Below are 16,690 nucleotides of genomic sequence, written 5' to 3' on the forward strand. Positions count from 1 at the left end.
GACAAATTTCTGTCCAACTTTATGTCATGTTTTTTTACGTATATAAGCTTTATATGCCTTTCTTTCTTGTATTTTAAATAAAGAGTCCAGTGCCCTCTGGGCCTGGACATTTTCATCCAAATGGTATTTGTTCTACTTTATCTTGACATAAATAAACTGCTGAGCCTTGCCAGGTGCAAACATAAAATTATACTTTATATAGTGGAACAGTATAAAAGTGATTTATGTTTGTACAGTTACATCTTATTTTACATCTTAGCACATTTAAAGGCATTTCTGGTGTTTAAACACTTTTCGGTGTAAATTCTATCTTTCGGATCATAGAAAATTTTTTTCACCACTAGGTGTCGCACTCAAATTTTTATCTGAAATTTTTTTTCACTCTACCGCCACCACCCCCACCACAACTCCTTGCCTAGTTTTCAATATTGTTTGTTTTACTACATGTTACTTTTATATGTACAGGACGAATTGCTGTCCAACTTTATGTCATGTTTTTTACGTATATAAGCTTTATATGCTAAACGGACGAATTGCTGTCCAACTTTATGTCATGTTTTTTACGTATATAAGCTTTATATGCCTTTCTTTTTTAAATAAACAGTCCAGTGCCCTCTGGGCCTGGACATTTTCATCCAAATTGGTATTTGTTCTACTTTATCTTGACATAAATAAACTGCTGAGCCTTGCCAGGTGCAAACATAAATAAACATTATGCATTATAGTATAATAATGCATGGTTTATCGTTCAAACATTTTGTAACCTATTGACCTGATTATATTCCAGCGCATTTAAATTATTCTGCAACAACGCACTCAAATTGATATCTACAAATATTTCCTAAATAAAGTGATTTTGGTTGGCAAACAGTATACAAATGTTACACCAATAACAAAAATCTAATGATATTTAACCTCTTTAAATGACACATATTAGATTTATTAGATAATTAAAAATTAAGCTCCGTGTATGTAACTATGTATGAACGTACTTTTATAATAGTTTGTGATTGTTGATATGGAAGTGAATCATTTAAGCCTTGTGCGAATAAAAATCTCAAGGTTTATTGTTATGATCGTATAGCCTTTAATTATGAACCCAGTTATACAAACAAAACTGACTGAATGAACATTTGCCAGTAAATCATAATCATTGAATGTTCATTTAAAATCTTACAAAATATGTAAATAACGATGTTTTAATTTGTAATAGGAAATGTAGAAACAATAATCATTAACATATTTTCTTGGATATATGAAACGTTAAAGAAAACACTACTAATATCGTTAGAGCAAATGATTCTCAGATGTACACATTAGCAGTTAATTACTGACAGATGATTTATTTACAAATAGTACTATTCATCCAAGATAAACTGTTTGAGCGAAAAGTATTGTGTAACAATACAACTATATAAACAATAATGGTTTATTTAATCTAATTAAGTTAGTCCCTGCATGAACAATTTATGATATAGATAATTATAATCAAAGCACAGAATGCGCTGAATTTGTTTGGGTCTCAGAATGTCAGAAAGGTGAGGGTTGTGAGATTATAAACCAATTAGTTTTTGTATAGTGCCACCAATGCTTTCCAGTGTTTTAACTGTAGTAAATTCGCTATAAGACTAATTGCAACACTGATATTCAATTCAATGTTTATTTGACTTACACAATTATAAAAAAGAGTTGCCTTAACTGGGATTTGAACTCCAGACCTCTCGATTCCTAAGCGAGCGTGCAAACCCCTCGGCCACGGTAAAGTTATATGCTAAAGGCTTGAAGAAAACCATATTATTCTAAATTAGGGTTTGTAACTCTTATTATTTCGACGCTAAACCTGTTGTTTAACACAGTTGTAAGTGATCATGGAGCTTACTATAAGCATGTATATCTATAAATAATAAAACTATATTAGAAATCTTCGACCATTCGGGAACTTTTTTGCTTGAAAATTAATGCGCCTGTCATTTGACAATCCCCTGAATTTTTCGGCGTTAGTGTACATATAAAGGGAAGTAACCGCTTCAAAAAAGTGGACTACTTTCGGCATTTGCAATTTACAGCATCAGGGTCTGAAATTTCGCTACAATTATTTGTTTGGTCTGACGACCCAAACAAATAAAAATCAATTTATTCCACAAAACTTTCTAAACAGTTTTGTTTGTCTCACTATTTGACAAAACAGTATATCCTGGATGATCTGTAGAAATGCTTTATCCTCAATTAGATAACGTGTCTTCTTGAACCAGGAATCGTTCATAACATAAAGTTTGTTGTTTTTCTTTCATTTCTATATAATATAACCGGATATAAATCTGTTCAGGTATAATTCATCTTTTCCTATTTTCTTAATTCATAAAAAGTTGTAGTTATTAAAAATTTTCCACCACAAACTCAGATGTTTGATTTATATACATATATTACATATATTTTCATGCATTTTTTACTTAAGAAATGTTGTTGTTTCTTTTTTCAAGATATTTAGGATTATTGTGTTAATAAATTCATAAAAGTAGAGTTAAGATTTTACACAATAATTAAACAATATTTTTACAAATATTCATTTTGATTTCTTTGTAGCAAAAAAACATCAGCAATGCAGACGTTAGGGTTTGTTTTGTTATTATCAACTCTCCTCGTAATAAGCTTAGCAAATGTTGAGGGACGACGAAGGCCCTGGAGAGGGTTTTGCTGCTTTTTCAAAAAATGTCGTCAGCCGACTTACTCTTGTGTTCAGCTCGGAAGTAGATGTCGCTGTCGTAGAAATCATTCGATTCTCATGCAAACACATAGAGAAAATGAAAGGGAGGACATTTTGCATAAAATTCGTGTATAAAATCGCGTCTTTGGATTAACTACATCGTCCCCTCTTAGTTACAGTGATAGCAAAATATGATAAACAATTTAACGATTGATACTGTTATTCAGAATAAGTGTATCTCTACGTATATTTTTTCATTTTCATGGTAACTAACTTAATGAATGTTTTTTTTTTTATTTTGTGTGCCGTTTGGTATGTGACTGTACGTAATTAGACTTGGAAATCTGTATACATATTTTTTCATTCATGTAGTTTTATCTTATGAATTTGTTGGATGTAAATAGTTTTGTGTACTATTAGTCATATAGGCTTGCTACTGACGGGATATACCGAAGAATATAACCAAAATGACATCTTATTCACCCGAGGTGATATCGGAGATGTTTTTTTTTCCTTGGCTGAAAATATAAACGTAAGATCTACCGGATTACATATAATAATTAAATACCCCGTATTTATCGTCACAAACCTATACAACGAAATTATAATTTTTTTAACTTCAAAAATGAAAAGGGAAGTATAAATGTTTTATGTTCTGATTCCCACAAAGGTGTCTTATAAAGACGTGTGTTTATGACGTTTCTAAGAAGTTTACATCGTTCTTTGTATTTTTGTCTTAGAGCTGCTTAAATTCTCTTATTTAGATCCACTGAACGGCAGGCAGCCTTCACAATAATTAATCAGTTGATTTTTATGATATCTATATAATATTATTCTTCCATTTATCCATAAAATTAAAGTATGATAAAAACCAACTATTGCATCACTTCCCGCCTTTATCTGGTCGTCCTTCACCAGACAGAAATGTAGTATGTCTTTATGTCATCAACGTAAACGGTATTCTCGAGTATTTCTGTTTTTGTAAAAAGAAATTTGTCGCTGTATCAACTTTATTTCGAAAGTCAGTACGTACTTATTCTATCACTTCCCCTGTAAATGATACCAGAGGAACAGGGGTAATGTCATCAATTATACATTTTATTACGTTTCTTACACTGATTTAATCTTTCGTATCATACAACACTCGCGATATGTTCACTCCGCTTGTGAGTTTTCAAGATGGTAAGCACGCTATTTACATTTGAACAATCTTTCCACTAATATTGATAGCAAATTGAACACATTTCGTCCTTAACTTTTCGTTTATCGAGTCGATACATTAAGGGGCTTCGTGATTCTCTGTATTAACACCTTTATTTGACGCCATTCGTAAACTCTAATGCATGCAGATAAAACCGTACAAAAGACACAGCGTGCTCGGCCATTCACAACCAAGAGCGTAGATAATGTAAATTTTCTAAGTTCAAAGAGGTCAATAATTCTGTCTAATTCATGTTAGATTTACAAGCCTTGGTTAGTGACCTCCTATGTTACTCTAAAAGAAGGGTTTAAGTTTCAACAGTGCTGGAGATACCAGTTTGTACGCTGACGCCGGTGTGCACAATAACTCTCACCCAGAGTAACAGAGCACCTGTGGAATTTATCTATTAAATTGACTTGTTTTTCTTTTTACTTTAGTTGATGAAATTAAGTGATGCTATTTTCCTTGCAAAGACTATTAGAATAATGATTTATTCAATATTTTACAAAACAGTGTTATTTTTAACGTGGTATGAGAAAAGAAAAAAACAGTATCATTAAAAATCACCTAAAAATGGCAAAAACTGAAAATGTTGCAGGCTTTGTTTGATTAAGACTGTTTATGGACGGTAGTGGTAACTGTAAGCTATCGTCAACACCCTATAGAACCGGCTAAAGCATAAAGCAACATTTAAACATGAAGAATCGTGAGATTTTGAATTCAAAACAGCTGCAGATATATTCATACGGCGGTTATCATGGAACCTTCAATGCTACGCGTCGTGCCAGGCATATATGGTTCCAAAGTAAAAGTGTGTCTGCAACGAGAAATGGATAAAACTAAACACAATAGAATTTTGAACTGGGATCACAGGTTATGATGCCTGCATATCACAGAAAAATCACAATCAAACAATACTTGATAGATTAAAAAATAACAACAACAACAACGAAAAACGAACATCTTACAGATAAACACCAGACATTACAGAGTAAAATACAAATGTAACGTCTTCGTCATTTAAAAATTGGAATATGAATATATTCTCAATTGAAATCCTCATATGTTGATTTGTAAAGGACTTTAAATGATCTTAAACATACAGGGTAGTTTAATGAATTTAGAGCATGTTCTGATGGTCAAAAGCTCGCTCTTTAGAATCGATTTGATTAACATTAAACTTATTATTCTATATTTTGAAGAAAGTAAGTTGCCGCACACATCATGTATAGAGTTACGATTAGAAAAGTGCATGTTATATGTGTTATAAAATCAAATTTGAGTTAGATTTAAGAAAATTCATTTCAAATTGTTTTTTCTTATACATGTAAAGCCATATGGTGACTTTCCAGATGTACTTTTCTTTATGAATATATTTTAAAAGTATTTTTATTGAATAAAAACGAACATCTAACCGATAATCATTATACATATTTAATGTATTCATTAATTAAGAATGGAACACAATTATGTCCTCATTCAAACGAAATCCCCATTAAATTAATATTTTTGACTTTATACGTACTGAAAAGATAATGATAATGGTCCGTGATATATATCGGACCACTTAAATTCAGTGGTAAATTAAAGCGAGGAAGTTTTACAAAACGCAATGTAAAGGACACAGTATTTCGGTCCTAATAGCAGTAAAACGACATTAAGACTACATTTCTTTAGAAAAACCAATTTTATATATTTTCAAAATAAATATATTTAAAAATTATGCCGTAACACTGATAAGGTAGCACACCACAGAAATGTAAACCACAGCTTTGAATAGCCAGGGAGGATTTCTTTGATATAGAGACTATTCTCGATTTAAAATAACTGGTTGTCTTTAAAGTGCATTTTCAGCCTGAAATTTGTTTTTGTGACATCTAATATGATCACTGGCAAATTCGAAAACATGGCCAAAAATCTACAAGGTTGAGCACCAGTTTCTTTGTGATATTTTGCTTGTATAGGGAGTTGCTAAAGCAGAGACGATGTTTCTATAGCCTGTATATTCGCATGTATTTTTTTTGCCAGAGGCGAAATGTGTTGTTTTTGGATCTCAGGCCACTGTAGATTTTTGGGCTTTGAACAACGGAATAAATTGCAACTTTTTTGACTGCCTGCCTATTACAGATGGGATAAATTCATTGCTTGTAGGACATTGACGGTAGGAACTTGAAATTTACTGTGGTGTGCTACCTAAGCTTTTTTAAACCAGCGTTCAGAGAGCTATATATAACGCTTCAGTGACGTACATATATAATCAAAGTGCTGCAGCACTGAATGCGACGGACATGCAACCGGGGAGACATTTAGGGTTTTTTTTAGAAAAAAAAAAAATAAAACACAAAATATATAACAGAGAAAATTGGTGTACGGACATAATCCCCTTCGGACAAAATCCCCTTCATGTATTTTTGTATATCTGGACATAATCCCCTCCATGGGTGGACATAATCCCCTTCATGTGTGAAATTTTGAAGTGGACAAAATCCCCTTCATAAAATTGCTACCTAGGACAAAATCCCCCTCGGAGGAATTTTCGGTTTATAAAGTGGGTATGAGAGCGACATACTGCATTATGCTGTGTGGTAAATATCTTAATGTATAAAAAATAAGTAGAAATTACATTATTTCAGCAGAAAAGCACATTCAATTAGCACATTTTAATCACATTAAAATTTCTTTGTTAGCATTCATAACAATCAATCAAGTAGTTCAGTGATCTTGGTTTGATTAAATTATCACTCTTTCATCAATAGAAATTGTAACAATGGATAGTATTTATCAATTAGAATTATCAACTTATAAAATCAATGAAACAATTATTGGCTAATAAAAATGTTTTTCATACTAATCAATTTAAAATAATTAAAGAAATTGCCTAATCAAATATGTGTTATGCAGTTGATAATTTACAATAACTTTAATGAAAACTTCTAAACTAAATAAAGGTTAACTATTGATACATAATTATAAATAAAAAAAACAAAAGTTCATTATTCATCAATTTTTAGGGAGTATGTTAATACATGTACATTATTCATCAATTTTTATGGAGCATAATGATACATTAGAAACCTATGAAACAAGGGGATTTTGTCCGGGTAGTGAAGGGGATTTTGTCCAGCCTTGCAAAAACATGAAGGGGATTATGTCCACCCATGAAGGGGATTTTGTCCGGATAGGCGAAGGGGATTTTGTCCGAAGGGGATTATGTCTGACATTCGAGAAAATTTGTTCCATACAAGGAGCAATATATTTTGTGTCCCAATCTGATATAATCCAGATTTTCTACTTTCAAGCAGAATGAAATATATGCCTAAAACCCTGGTCAAACTTGTAAATCAGTGTCATTATCGATTTATTCCAAGAAATGATATGTAAATGGAAAAAAAAACTTTCAACGACATATTTATAAAATAAAACCATGCAAATAGACTTCAAGCATAATACATTATACCACGGATAAATCCGTGATTATACATGTGAGAATGTTATTTAGAATTGCTTCGTGTTTTAACATAGTGGGCATATAGACAATAAAATATAAGTCATTTGTATTTTTATTTCTTTTGGATATGTACGTCTCATTAAAAATATTTTTGGTTAAAATCATCAGCAATTAATAGTCACCGTATTTTTTAGATTTTTTTTATTTGCAAGGGCCAGAGCACATCGTTTTTATTTTAATCTAAATGTCACATTTTTTTTTTAAAAGCACTTTAGTGTTTAGTTGTCCTTTTCATTTTCACACTAAATTACATTTTCAACTTGTTTGCTTCTTACAATTGTATAGAATTTCTAAAAGTATTGCATGTGAACAAAGTAAGTATCCGCTGGTTTATAACATGTATAATGTGTACTCCCTACTGTCCGAAAATCAGCACAGGTAAAGCAGAATCTATTTTTAGAATAGCGAAGGTTAACTCATATCGTGACCTAGAAAATGTATCTAATTTATTAATAACTGCTGAATATTCAGCTAAACCCGCGGTATGAGTCACGAAAATAGTTCTTCTTTTATTAATGCGCGAGTTATTCTAGAGTCCAAAAAACTTTTGATTTGTTAATAATAATGTTTTGTATAATGTAGAAATATTTATTTCCTACTAATAATTTCTTGGAACTCAGAGCTTACACCTTTATTATAGTATAATTTGCTCTCCTACTTTTTCGACAGCGGTAAATCGTTTCGGCAGTAATTTGCATAATTGCGCAATAATACTACGGGACTACAACGTTTTTATCAATCATATACGTCCATATTTTAACTTGTATAACTTAATTTGAAATTGAAAAGGCTAAATATGGAAGATTTTAAGATATCCCGACATAGTATGGGAGTTTTAAAGGATCAAATTGATGTACTTTTTCTTTGGCTGTTAATCGGTTGAGGACACTTTGCGCGAGTGTAGCAGACGAAATCCCATGTAGATGACTTAGCTCTGAACGCGCCTGAGGGCGCGTCCGTCGCAAAAATAGGAAATGGAAGAGCGCGCATTACACCAACATCTACGAAGTCGGTAAGTCAATTATATTTTTATAAATACTTAATTAATATTCAAAAATAAATATTTAATTATAAATATATCAATTGAACACATCGATAATCATAAAATTATAATATATTTGACAGTTATTGAAAGTCATAAACTAAGGGTTCCTGATAAGTTCTGATATTATTCTCGTTATTCTGGAGAAAATTTAAAACTCATATTTTGTGTAAAATATAATAAATTAACAGTTCTTACGGCCGGAACAATATTAACATTTTTGGCTTAAAAGATATTGTTACTTTTATCCAGGGTTAATGTATTAGGAAATCAATAAAAATGAGAGTTGATTTTTTCCTGGTATTGCATGGTCTCGAACAGTCCATTTAAAGTATAAAACATGTTTCTTTTTGCACTCAAAAGTTTATTTTTGTGGACATTTTTCATATAATCGTCACAATGATGCAAATATTAAGACTAAGTATATTTATTATAAGACTGCGATATTTAAAGGCGTGTTAAGTCTAAGAAATAGAAATGTTTTCTCGTTGAAAAAGGACAAACCGAATACCGAACATGTTATGCTTATCACGTTGAAAAAAGCAGCGTTGACTGTCAAATAACTTGTCATAATTTTGCTAAATGTAAACAAAGTGGTATTGTGTCTTTTATAAAATAAACTTAAAACTACAAATGACCAACTGGCTAAAGCGAAAAGCGAAACTTGTCAATGAAAACCGTTTCTGAAACTGTTACACAGCTTTATACAAGTATAACACTTTTGAGAATAATAGTAATAACATTTTTGTTCAACAAAGAAAAATCTTAACAGCTCAGAAATAGTTTTGAAAATATTTAAAAGTGATGCAGTGGATGAGTGGATGAGTGCTAATCTTGCACAAATCGCGACTCGACTTCTGGTGGTCGAAACCTCGCTCTGTTGAATTGCTTTGATTGACATTTAATTAGATATTCTATATTGTGTAGAAAATAAGTTGCCGAACACAACATGCATATGGTAAAGGTTAGAAAAATGCAAGTTAAATGTGTTATGAAATCAAATTTAAATTACGTACTGGTATTTTAAAAGGAAGTGAGTTATTTCAAATTGTTTTGCTAAGCATCTTTATGTATATAATTGAAAGGTATATTCAGTAAAGAGCTGATAAAATATGAATATAATCAAGCGTAATTAAGTTGATTTTACAGAAATGACGAACAACAATTATCTAGTGAATATAAAGAACAACTTACTGATAATTATCATACATATTTAATGGCTTAATTAATTAAGAAAAGCAACATAATTATATCATTATTTAGGTAAAATCCCCATAGAATCATTACTTTTTTACGTACTGGAAAGATAAAACTTTATTTTTATTAAAAAGCCACATGACAGGCGGAGTTTTTACATTTCAGCAATGTATTACATCAGAAAATGGTCATATTTGTTTTAAATATAGTATGTATCGGCAGGGTGGGACAGTGGAAGCGTGCTGGGCCAATAACCCACCCAGAGGTCCGAGCATCGAAACTTCGCTCTGCTAGACACTTTTAGTTTGTTTTCTTCAGTAGAAACTGATACAGAAAAACAAGAATAAAGATCAACGGTACATTCATTTTTACACTCATATATCCCCTCAAAATTTGGAGGCCAAACTGCTATTAAATTTCATGAGGACTCGAGTGTGAGGAATTAAACTGAATGAGATCATATCTAAACTGACCGGCCAGTTATACATTCATATATTTTGTTTTGTGTTTAATGGAAGCTTTAGTGTTTTTTCATGCCATATATGTGCGGTTATGAAAGAACCATATACAAATCATTTGAAATGAGTTCAAATGCGGCATCCCTATATCATTTTACTCTGAGTGAAACAGAGGCAGACAAAACGTGATTGATAATTTTACGGTTTTGTTATTAATTCGGACTTTAAGTCGTAAAATTATTAACGAGCAAGTGGCTATGATTTTACTTTACAAGTCATGTCAAAATATGAATGTGGAAAGTGCATCGAAAAAACTTTTATTGAAAGATTCCTACTCTGTCAGTGATCTATGCATTGACACGCATTTACAGGACAAAACAAGATTCACATATCTCCTTCACGCATAGAGAGATTTTAATGAAACATAAAAGCAATGTTCTACACCATGAGAAGCACACTATATACCCTGCACATATGAACCAGGTCTTTAAGGTAAAGCTCAAGGAGGAAATGACTTCCATTTTTGTGAAAATTAGCCTCCTTTATTATAAAAATAAAAACATGAAATATAAGTGTGTCCTTTGACATGTTTGATAAACGTACGGACATCTCTTTCCCCCTCACGCATGAGAAGGGAAATCCTGTGATACGTGTAGGTGGTCGCACGATCATTTTCCTTCTAACATGTCCTCGATGCGTGTATTTGGTCGCACGATCGAAAATCAAAACACAATGACGTTTTCAAATTTGTTTTGTACGAAAATGTCTTGGTGCCAAATCCTATTTTTCTATGAAAAATACTAATTCCTGAAAGCCTTACAAAGACTTGTTAAATTCAATTAGAAATTTAAAAAATAGCTTGATAATGACTTTTCATGACTTTTATTAATAAACGCCTAATAAAAGCTTTTTTACTCCTTAATATGAGAAACAGAACTTAGTTACTCCCAGTTACAACTTATTAGGAGAAATTGGTCTAATTTTTAATAATGAGTTTTAAAATCCTAATAAGGCCGACTTCATTAACCTGTTCACATAACCATCCCCCAAAATCATAATTACGTACGGTGGTATAAAGTCATGGTTTCGTTATTGCGACTTTTCACTTCCCGCTTTCGATTTTTCGTCATTAACCATCAACTTTTCACCATCGTGTTTCGTTATTTCGGATTTTCAACATCGATATTTTGTGTTTTCGTTGCTTCGAGTAATATGTGTGCATTGATGGCCAAACGGGACACCGTAAAAAACAACCTTTATAGCGGATTTTTCCGAAACTGCCATTTTAACCGAATGAAAACATTTTATGAAATGGGGAAACATGTCTGAACAAGGGCCATGTTAACATGGCCATCCCCCGCCGAATGTGTTTGCTCATTGGAAGAATGTATATGTAGTACAGCAGAATAATTCAATTTTAAGTGGTCTTTTGGTAATGAAAACTGATAGCTGAAGTGATTACAGATCTGAAACCTATGTGAATACTGATGGTTGAAAATAATGCAGGGTAGGTTATCATTCTTGTGTGCTGCACTACTCCTCAATGAGATGTACCCACCTATTAAGTTTCAAGTTGATACCTCTAACACTTTTTGAGATAAGCGCAGGACAAAAATGATGAAAAATACCAAAGGTCAATAACTCTAAAATTATAAAGGGTAGAGTAATCATTCTTGCGTACAACATTCCTCCTCAATAAGATCTATCCTCCTATGAAGTTTCATGTTGACATCTTAAAGACTTTTGATTTATGCTAGTAACCTGATAGTATCCCAAACGATAGAAGGAAGTATACAGTAATGCAACTGTTTTCATTTGCGTAATGTTACAATAGGATTCAAGTTTTAACCTACCTGTAGTAATCTTCTGTCATCATTACAGACAATCTGTCATCACTGACACCGGCAATATTTTAGGTAAACAAAAGGAGAAAAAGGAAAGAAAACTCAGGATAGATATATATACATGTATATTTTTTTTCGTTTTGATTAAGCATAAAAAAATCAATTACAATGCTAATATATTTATGTTCACTCTTGTGATATTTTTTTTAGCGTTAGTCATATGCTTATAAACTTGGCAAAAATACTGGTGCAAAGTGTATTTAATCAACCTTGATCTCATTTAAACCTTTGTTTTGATTAAATTGACATTTTTCCGAAAAGGGAGCTAGTGTAATGAAACAAATTTAATGCTTCTCTGGTTTAGATGATGGCACGCAAAGTAACTGAAATTCATTGTTACTTAATGGAAATGAATTAAGTTGAATTGTATAATTATATGGATTTGTATATGACTGAACAACATCCAAAAATATTTATATTTACAACTTGTTTTACACTAGTTCATGTCTGTTGCACGGAATAAATGTAAATTAAATCAAGGACATGAAAGATTACACAAAATAAGACATTTCAGACTAAGCTCATTTTGTCTATCAATGGGTAAATGTTCAAGACAGCGTGTTTGTACTAAAAATACAATTAAATCGAATGTTACTTGATCAACTACATCGTGTTTTGTAAGGCAAATAGATTTAAATGGACTGGTGTTTGACATTTTTATGATATTTTGAATTTCTGCATTTTACCTTTTCTATAACAATCATTTGTAACAACAAGAAATGATTTATCACGTGAGACACATGCTCTATACGGACATTCAATATCTATCTTGTGAGATGACAAGATGTGACCAGTCTGGGATATCTGTACTAAAGAATTTTTGTCTAAACTACAAACAATGATAGTATCAGAGGGACCAACTGCTACACCACAAGGCTCCTGTATCTGATCATCCTTCACCACGACTCTCGTGTCTGTCTTGATATCATATATGTAGACATAATGTTCGTGTCTGTCTGTTAGCACAAGTGTGTCGCTATTATTGATGTATGTACAACCACTGTCATATCCATAATATGCCTTATTTGGAAAGTTAACACTGAAATCATTCTCATTTCCTGTCAATGACACAATGCGTGCAGGTCTTTTGTCATTTATAGTCCCCATGACAAACTGATTATCATCTTTTAGACATATAGAATCATATAAAGTTTTCACTTTGCAAGTTCTGTCTGATGTAATTTCATTACATTTACTAATGTGCAAAAAATGTACGATATATTCGCTGCCACTTGTTATCGCTACTTCTTCCTCAGATACAGCAACAACAGATTTTGGTGAGTAAAATAACTCATATGATCCAACTTTCTCAAGCTTTTCATTGTAAACTAAACATACTTTGTTTTCATTATCAACAGCTACCAGTCTACCATCGGATAGAAAGTCTATTCCTGTAAAATGCGGTTCATTTGTATCATCTCCAGTCTTCTTCAAATCAATAGAAGAAACTGGAGTTAATGTCATCGGCCTATTAACATAATGATGTTGAAATGCAATTTGTCCCGGAACGTATTCAGTAACAGGAAATGGCGGCAACTTTAATGTTTCGTCAAAACGAAAGGAAACGCTGAACGTCTCTAAGTTTTCAAATACCTCATTCACGTTTCTGTATAGGGAAGCGGCATCATTTTCCATTTTCTTTTCTACAATAAATTGTTGCGCTGGACTTCCATTTCTGTAAACGCTATCAATTGTTTCCAAACGCGTTCTGACATCAGATAAATAATTCTCTGTTTGTGATTGATTTATTGCAATTTTTGTTCGTGTTTCGTCGTGAAAAGATTTCACTTTTTTAACTATGGAAATTTCCAAATCGTCAAACATTCGAATTACTTCATCTCGCACTTGATTAATTGTTTCTGGAATTTTTTTCACGTCTGCATCTAATTTCTCTTTTGCAGTCATGACTTGTTTAATAATGCCCTTGGCCATTTCTTTTGTATCCAACAATTTTTCTTTTACCGGTGAATTTGGAGACATCATTTTTCCAGCAAGCTTCTGAATTTCTACAACGCTGTCACATTTACGATGACCAACTATAGCGCAAGTACTACAACAGAGCTGATTCTCATCTTCACAGAAGAATTTTATCAACTTTTTGTGTTGATTACATCGGTCCAGTCCTTTCATATCAAATGAGTCCTGTTTCGTTACCGCTTCATTTGAACTCACTAATTTGTGAGGTTTGAGGAAAGAAAGAACATCGTGTACATTAGAACATTCAGTACACTGGAATTCGTTGCAAGTTGAACAAAACTTATCAGCTACAGTTTGTTTATCCTTACTTAAACATGGTTTACACAAAATGTCCTTGACACAACCATAAACTCCATCTTTCTCTTGTAATGAATCCCCACTTTTCGCCATTTTGTTTACCGTCGTTGTGGTCTCTGTTTTAGAATTTACATTTATATTTAAATATCCTGGTCATCATTTAGTGCAACTGTTGCATAGACCGAAAACGGCTCAAACATTTTAGAAAATAAAAAAAGCTAAAAAACCAAACTGATTTAAAAAAAAAAAGAGTAAAATATAATTATTATCCTGGTATATATCCATATGCAATTTGCCGTATGTTTACAGGCCTTTGCTACAATCAATATCGGAATACGGTAGTTAGATTTACACAATTTCTATGCATAACTCCTTTCGAAATTCGATATATTTTGGTTGAGTAAATATAGATTACGATTAAATATGAAACATGTTAGTAGAATAAATAGTATAGAAATAGTAGAAATGTGTTAACAAATTGTTTTCATAATGATAAACTTGTAAGAATAAGCACGAATAATATATTTATGATATAAACCCAGTGCAGATTTTATCAATATTAATTTAGTTTATATACAAACATCAATGCATACATACATATATATACATACATCATGTACATGCATGCATGCATACATACATGCCTTGTTAACATGATAAGCATAACTACCACGATTTAAGACGTAGTACAATATAGATAATATATATCTATCTAAATTTAACTTCACGAGAACACTTAATTTATGGTTTTATGAGACAAACTGCGGATAATCAATCAACTCAATTTTACTTTATCAATAAAATGGCCACCACAGCTAAAAATAATTAAACTTTTAAACGACCCGTCCTTCGCAACCGTTTAGAAGAATCTGGTGAAGCTGGACAGCAATTAATGATCATTACTTAAGAAGTCCAACTGTATTGTGTGCGGTGAAACGGATTACTCGTTGAGATAAACTTGTTGTTCGCTAAGATTTTAAACTGACATGTACTTTGTATTGAAACGTACCCGGGGTCTGCTAGCCCGAACACACTTCAATATCGACACGTGGGTTCTTCTCAAACACACGTAAATGGATAAGGGAAAATAGGGACACAAGGACTAAAAGCTCGGACACCTGAAATAAGATTAACACAACAATTTATTAAATATACATTTCACAAACAATAAAATTGGTATATAGTATCTTCTGTGGATGACTCTGGCTTGGGCTCCTCGTCTTAGGTCAGGAATATTCTTCTGTTACGTCTAGAATAATGTATAATATAAGGTGTAATGAAAGGCTTGACAAATATGGTGTCACGTCTTGCCTGTGGTCTGGTACAAATTCTATGGTAGGAATTACCATGAAATGCTATAAGGTTGATGAACAGTGGTGTTCTACCCTGGTATATGGGTATCACTATAAAATATGGGATTATGGCTATGGTAACTTGGTCTTCTGTGAGGATCTATCATAAATGGAAAATAATGCCAAACTAGATGATTTAATATAAAGTTTCTATATGTACTATTACTGGCACAAAGTATTATATACCTTTCTAGTGGCTGGAGATACATCGATCCATATTCAATATAGTATAGGTGTGGTCTGGTGGCTATCTACCAAGGTACTGACAATTTTGGCAGATTCGGGCTGCTATTTATAGTCTGGGACGCTGGGTGCCTAGCTTGGCAGTATCGTCATCGTCTCCGATGACGTCACTGCCTAGCTCGCGCGGGCAGAAATTTAGCCAGTGCCAGCTGCCATGTTTAAATTGAAACGGCTACAACGTAGAAAATAAGTTATATTAAGTAATATAACCATCGTAAATATTAAAAGGATGAAGTTATCTGTACATGCAGTGTATGTTTTGATGATTAAAAGTTGATGTCATGAAGTACTGTTAATTACTTTAGTACTTGAGTAGTTTCCGGATACGGGTTTATTTTCGGACGTAAAATGATGGGCCTGATCAATACATTGCACCCCGCTCACATTCAGCCCCTGAATAGTAGGAAGGTAAGTATATTTACAGCCGGAAGGTTTATCATTTTACCAAAATAATGTCATTGGTAACACGACATTTATATGAGATAATTATATTATCGGGAAATTACAGGGCTCATCCTGGGGGGAAATTTTAGGGAGAAGTGACTCGCGAAAAATAGGGAGAAGGGAAACAACCCAATGTGTCTGCATTAACATGCATCCTTTAACTATAATATAAACACAATCTGTTTATCAGCTATTTATAAGCTTTCTCTAAATATTTGTTTATATGTTTTCATGTAGATTTATTGATAATAATGTCACAATGTGTAAGAAAAAATATGATGAATAAATCAATTTTATATTATTACTTTCCTCACTTTTAATAAGATAAGATAAGTTTTATTTCAAGTCGGCAAGTTTTCAACA

At 32.3% G+C, this 16,690-nt stretch overlaps 1 protein-coding gene across 1 annotated transcript; it reads right to left on the reverse strand.

Moving 5' to 3' along the window:
- Window positions 1–12,700: 12,700 nt before the first annotated feature.
- LOC132743732 (uncharacterized) lies at window positions 12,701–14,381 on the reverse strand (the record flags this gene model as incomplete). The annotated part of the gene is made up of 1 exon (XM_060732282.1): window positions 12,701–14,381. A coding segment is annotated over exon 1 (1,681 nt), but the record flags the coding sequence as incomplete, so codon positions are not given.
- Between the last annotated feature and the right edge of the window lie 2,309 nt (window positions 14,382–16,690).

The sequence above is a fragment of the Ruditapes philippinarum genome, unplaced genomic scaffold, assembly GCF_026571515.1.
Source record: "Ruditapes philippinarum isolate M1 unplaced genomic scaffold, ASM2657151v2 ctg14953_1_1_1_1, whole genome shotgun sequence".
Lineage (NCBI taxonomy): Eukaryota > Metazoa > Mollusca > Bivalvia > Venerida > Veneridae > Ruditapes > Ruditapes philippinarum.